This window comes from Apaloderma vittatum, unplaced genomic scaffold, assembly GCF_000703405.1.
Source record: "Apaloderma vittatum isolate BGI_N311 unplaced genomic scaffold, ASM70340v1 scaffold18918, whole genome shotgun sequence".
In the NCBI taxonomy this organism is placed as follows: domain Eukaryota; kingdom Metazoa; phylum Chordata; class Aves; order Trogoniformes; family Trogonidae; genus Apaloderma; species Apaloderma vittatum.
In genome coordinates, this window is record NW_009731446.1 from 350 (window position 1) to 6,553 (window position 6,204).

Sequence of the window (6,204 nt, forward strand, 5' to 3'; positions counted from 1 at the left end):
CTGCCACGGTCAGCGCTACAGGGAGAGCACACAGCAGCCAGGTGTGTCCGACAGGACTCCGAATTGCAGCTCACAATGAAGAAAGCGTAGACACCATCTGGTATTAACAGAGACTAGAGCCCAAAATCCAGTGAGAGTCAGTCACACTATCTAGAGTGACTCCGTCTCCTCACAAGCACCTGCCTCATCCTCCATCAGCACTTCAGCATTCAAAGGATACGCCGTGCAGGAGCTACGACCAGGCCAGAGCAGAGACATCTCCCAGCAGAGCCCAGCTTGGTCCAGGGCAGCTGCTCCCAGTCCTGCCGGTCACTGCACCCTTTGCCGAGAGCCCCAGCACTCACAGAGCCACCTTTTCCATCCCTGGGTCTGTAACTATTGACCCACAAGATTAACGCGACCAGTGCAGACCGCTGCAGGGGCACACAGGCTCTGTGCCAAAGCTGCAGGGAAACAACCCTAGGCTTGCGGGCTGTTGTGGTAGCTCAAACGAAATCCGTTGTACAGCATTCATAAAAGACTTGGTAAAGCCTTAGGCCGCAAGCGGTGAACTTATCCTGAACTTACACTTGGTTAGTGTAAGGCAGGCCCCATGACCCGTGTATCCTTTGAAAAACAAGGTAGCCACCACATCAACAGAAGCTGCATCCTGTGAAAAATAAAAGGAACGGCCCCACCTGGGGACAGAAAAAGGATGCAATGAGGAACAAGAAGACCCTAGACCTAAATATTACTGTTGGACCAAACTGTCACGTTTGGGGAGGGGAACTGAGATTGTAAGGATGGAACTGCCTAGAGATTTCTTCGTTTGGGTCCGTCTCCAGAGGGACCCAGTTCAAGCTGACCCTGCTGCTGAACGATTCTGTAAAATTATTTATTTTTACAAGATTCAATGCCTGAGATTCTGCTACAGGAAACCTAGGATAAAGAAACTTCTTTAACACAGGCATCACCTCCCCAGTCACGCAGCTCCACGACGAGAGGAGGCGGCAGAGTTCAGCTACAGCCAGCAGGCACTTCGCCTTGAAAAACGTCCCTTCCCAGACAGAAAGACCCTGCCAGGACAATCCCTGCTCAGTGTAACCCACGGAGCAGCCCGGCCGGGACCCCTCTGGGGAAGCCCCCACTCAAAACACCCTGTCGAATTCAGTCTGGTTGGTGGCGGCCGGGTTCCTGCCTTGGTTAGCTGGCTGCTGGGGCATGTGTCCACCCCTCCTGCGCGGCGGGGCCAGGTACTCGAACATGGACTGGTTGTGGGTGGACAGCATGTTTTTGAGGTCCGAAGGCATTGGGTCTGACCAGAAGAAGTCATGGTTGAGCGCGTCGTCGCTGTCAATCCGCTGAGCGGGATCCAGCACCAGCAACTTGTCGATGAGGTCGAGGGCGTAGGGGTCTTTGACATAAGCTTTCAGGCGATCCTTCACCTTGCGCTTCTGGCCCTTGGGGAGATCCAGCTTCTGGTACAGCTCATATTTATCCACGTTTGGCCAAACCTGGGAAGAAGCAGGAAAAGGGGGTTGGGAGGAAACAGCTACGGAGAGAACAAGCCATTTCTGATGCGAATACCCTCAGGCAAACCATGGTGAGGTCTGCTGAGGGAACAATACTATTTTATAACCTCCAAACCTGCAGACCTTGTTCTCATAGCACAAAGGAAGCTCTAAAGGGTGCGCTAGAGCCTGGAGACACGTGGGCAAGTGAGGACAGAACTCTTCTCGTATGGAAACCGCAGGATGCGCCAGGATTTCTGGCTCTCCCACAAAAGAAGTACTAGAGAGCACGGCTCAGGCCAGCTACAACATCCAGAAAGATAAAGCAGTAAAACTTATTGCTAAATAACCTGGATGTGTGTGAAGCCTTTTATCCTTAGAAAGCAAAAGCCCGCTGCAATCACTAGCACTTACCTCAACCCTGATGTGGGACAGACCGCAGCAGGTATTTACATACAAAAGAAAGCACGTTCCAGTGTATGTAACAAAGGCATCAGGCCTCTGCAGCTTCCTGCAGGACACACCCTGCTAGATCACAGCCCCCGGCCAAGAGATCCCTCAGCTCCATCTCCCCCACAAGAGGGCAGGACAAGCTGCCCATAAATATGGAGCTGGAAAGGGCCAAGCGCTCACACCAGGGCTGAGCTGATGCCACGAATCTTAAGCCACAATTAAAGAGGCTTTTCAGGGTGACTAGTGCAAAGCACCCGAGACAAACCCCTCAACACAAACCAAAAAACTCTTCTTTAAGCAGAAATTCAGAGGGTGTTTATCTGAGACAACCCCTAAACACAGGCTGGAACAGACTCCCATACATAAGGTCCAATTATTCTTTCACGCTTGGAGCAGCCAGCATCCTCTCCCTGCTCAAAAACACACCCATGACTTTCTCCTCCCGAGGCCAAGTTCACCCTCTTCTCTTCAGGAGGTTGAATACAAGTAACACGACAGCTGTAGTTCACCCAGAGCAGCAAAGAAAGTGCTTCATCCCACTGCACACTTGGCTCCCAGGAGGCAAATCGCATTTGCGGGAACTTCCCCGGCCTCCCTGCCGGCAGCAGGCACGCTCCAGTGTCAGCGCACAGGGCAGGGAAGAGGGCAGGGAGCGCCTGGTCCCAGTCCCTGCCCACAGCTCCGTTTCACACCTCCCTCCTCCCAGCCTCCACAGCTTGCCCACGCTCCAGCTCTCACCTCCGGCGTGATGGATCCGCAGAGCTGGCTGATGAGCGTGAGCTGGTGCTGCTCCGTGTTCCCCTGCATGATGGGGCTGCGGGTCCACATCTCTGCCATGATGCAGCCTGCGCCCCAGAGGTCAATGGGGGGACCATAGTCCCGCTCCCCTAAATGGAGATGCTGTGTTAGTCACCCAGGGGCACGAGAAGGACAGAGAAGCCAGCAGAGCCCATCGCTTCCTACCTAGGAGCAGCTCTGGCGGCCGATACCACAGAGTCACCACGCGGTTGGTGTAGCGGTTTGGCTGGCTGTTCTTCGCCAGGCTGAAAGCTCGAGCCAGCCCAAAGTCCGCAAGCTTCAGGACTCCATCCCGCGTGATCAGGACATTCGCAGCTTTCATGTCTCGATGCAGGATCTGTACAGAGACAGACATTGAAAAGTAAAGCCATTAAAGGTGCCTTCCTTGGGCGCCTGGTGCCAGCAGGGCACGCCGACTCTGGAGATGGAGGACAAAGAAGGACTCTCCCTCCAGCCTGTGCTAAGGCACCCGCTCCTTGGAAAGCCACAGAGAGCCGGGTGACCTCAGGGCGCAGCACAGATCTGACCTGTTACCTTGTTCCTGTGGATGTAGTAGAGCCCATTCAACAGCATCTGCATCACTTTCTTGATCTCTGAGAGCGTGAACTTGACATGAGCGTTGCTGAGAAGGCCGGCCAGGTCGTGCTCGCAGAAGTCAAACACAAGGTAGATGCTGCCCTTGCAGCGGTTGTACGGGGAGGCTACGGGAGAATGTCTTGGGTTACAATATGTAACCAAAAAAAAAAAAAAGTGTAATTCTATTTTCATCTGTTGAAACCGGTTGGAAGGTATTTTCATTTCTTGTTAACTCCAGGGGCAGGTGCTTTTTGTCAGTGGGTAACCATGGGTTAACGATGGGAAAGGTGGGAGCCGCCCCAGCCAGGGGGTGGGTAGCCACTCGGCCGCCGCGAGCACCGGACTCCGGGGGGCGGAGGGGGACGGGCATTTGGACTTTTTTTTTTGTTCCCAAGTCAGGTATTCTGACTCTGTCGGGTTCTGGGATTATTTGTTTCTTGTTGTTTTTTTTTCCTCTGTATCATTACCCTCGTAGTTTGCAATTTCTCAGTAAAGAACTGGTATTCCTATTCCCCTATCTTTGTCTGAAAGCCCCATAATTTGAAAGGTACAGCAGTTCGGAGGAGTGTGTGTGGTGGGGGGAGCGATTTACAGTTCTCGGTTTCAAGGGAGGCTTGCCCCTGTCTTCTAAACCAAGACAGAGAGGCAAGGAGGGACTGTCAGCGAGGGACCCTTAACCCTGCCACAGCTCCTCCTGACCTCCAGCCACCCCGCTGCTCATACAAGCGCTCACGAGACAAAACCTCAGAACACAGGAACACACAGAACCTGAGACAGCCTGCGGGCCTCAAGATCCTGCATAACGAGGCACTAAGACAGAGCAACTAGCAACAGAAGAGCAGAGGCCGAGGTCAGGAGTAGTGAATTGTCACCAGAAAGGCAAGGAGACAGCACAAAAATCTTTGAAAGCTTCACTTTGCGTTGCGCAGCGCACGTAACGGCTGGGGGGTTTCTTCCCTGCCAGCTGCTGTCCGGGCGCACCGCCAGCTGCCAGCCCAGCACTATCACCGATTCCATCAGCAATAACTGAAGGCACCCGCAAAGAGAGCCCCAGAAAAAAATGCAGAAATGGAGAAAATCTGTCTCACATCAAATCAGGACATGAGGTTTTCTGAAGCCTCAAACAGCATCTAGAAAAATGGACTGATCTGATCAAAGTGAGTTAAAACTCCAACCCCAGCTGCAATTTAAAGTCAACAACAGGAAGCCTCAAGTGAAGCAATCGATTTCAGTCTTGTTCCTAGAGCACACATGCAAAACTTTATTTAAAAAAAGGAAGGTTGATTTTCATCAGCTGTAATCAGCAAAACCTGCTGATCTGCACCTCCAGCCAGAAAACGACAGCGGAGCTCAGCCTCCACAGAAACACGCCGCTCCTCCACCAGCCAGGAGGGTGCTGGCTGGACGAGGTTTGCAGTCCTTTACCCGCCCAGCCCCTAAAGCGCGTTTCCAATGAAAACAGAGAAAAGCTTAAAGTCTGAGAACATCAAATGCAACGCTTCTACTTTACTAGAGGTCAAGGTATATTTGGATGAAAACTGGAATCCAAGCAAAACACAAACAACTGAGAAGTCTACAAAAATATTTACCTTAGGTATGCCAGACATACAATCGTCACAGCTTTTTTAACCACACAACTAATTAAAAATTAACTTGTTGTCAGTGTTTCTACTTGTATCTGTTGAGACAATAATCTACATGCAGTGGAGTACTGGAGTAACTTCAAGTTTCTCATCCCAGTCCAGGGATCTCTACCAGTTCAGTGACCGGATTTTTACAAAAACATCGTCAGCAAATACCTGCCATTTCGTTTTAATTTATCTGAAACAACTGACTAGAGAATGTTACACTTTAACATCAGCTGTCACTTTCAAAAGCATTTTTCAGGTACAAATCCGTGTTTTAAAGCAATTTCACTGGGAACAGAGCCAGGCCAGGAGCACAGAGGCACACTGGGCGAGGTGGAAGGGCGATTCTGAACTGCCCGTGTGGAGTCCCAGCCCTCATGGTACGAGCTGCTACCGTCACCCACAGAAAGACACTGAGCGAGTCTGCGGCTAGAGCTGTGTCACCAGCTCAGAGCTGCCACCAACCCTCATCAGCCAACTGAGAGGGATGGCTCCAGCCCCTTACAGGGAACTGGCTGCGCACAGCCAAGAGATCAGCGCCGGGCTCAGAACCCTCTGCTTCAAAGCCTCTCTGGCACTGGTTTATTTAAATCCTCTCAGACAGGAGTTTTTCAACGCAAACAGGACTCACCACCATGGCACAGGTGTTTCCTAGCAGGACTGACAAACAACTCTTTCCAGGCAGCAATGTCTGAACTCATTTAGAAGCTGTTTTCCAAGATGGGTGTACCATCACCCCGCGGCACGGGCAGCAACTGAGGCCCGTGCTCAGCTAGAGCGACCCCACTCCCAGCGCAAAACACCAGCTCAGCGGTGACAGAGAGCTAAAAAAAAGCTGACAGACAGCACAAGACACCCCCACAAGTTACCTTTGGTCCTGCAGATTTCTATGAGGTTCACCACATTCTCATGTTTGAGCAGCTGGAGGATTTTTATCTCTCGCAAGGCTGTGATGGGGAACTGGAAAGGAGAAAAAGAGGACAGAGATTAGGGGTGCTGGAAGCCCCTGCCTACAGAACAGGAGAGAAGTGACCACAGCAGCTTGGCAGGGGTCCTGCTCGAGCAATACTGCGACAAGTCACTGAAGGACAATCAGAGCTTTAAAACAAAACACCAACACCTGGGTTATCAAAATGCATTCACCACCAGGCCACCACTGGTGAGGGAGCTTCCACCACGAGACACATTCCTAACACATTCCTGTACAGCCCAGTGAGCTCAGACTCCCCGGCTGCCACTCGCGCTCTTTAAGCTGTTAA

At 51.9% G+C, this 6,204-nt stretch overlaps 1 protein-coding gene across 1 annotated transcript; it reads right to left on the minus strand.

The window, feature by feature from the left end:
* Positions 1-1,067: 1,067 nt before the first annotated feature.
* CDK9 (cyclin-dependent kinase 9) lies at positions 1,068-5,905 on the minus strand (the record flags this gene model as incomplete). Its single annotated transcript, XM_009875197.1, has 5 exons — positions 1,068-1,493; positions 2,682-2,830; positions 2,907-3,078; positions 3,276-3,442; positions 5,815-5,905. Coding segments are annotated over 5 exons (945 nt in total), but the record flags the coding sequence as incomplete, so codon positions are not given.
* Positions 5,906-6,204: the final 299 nt, after the last annotated feature.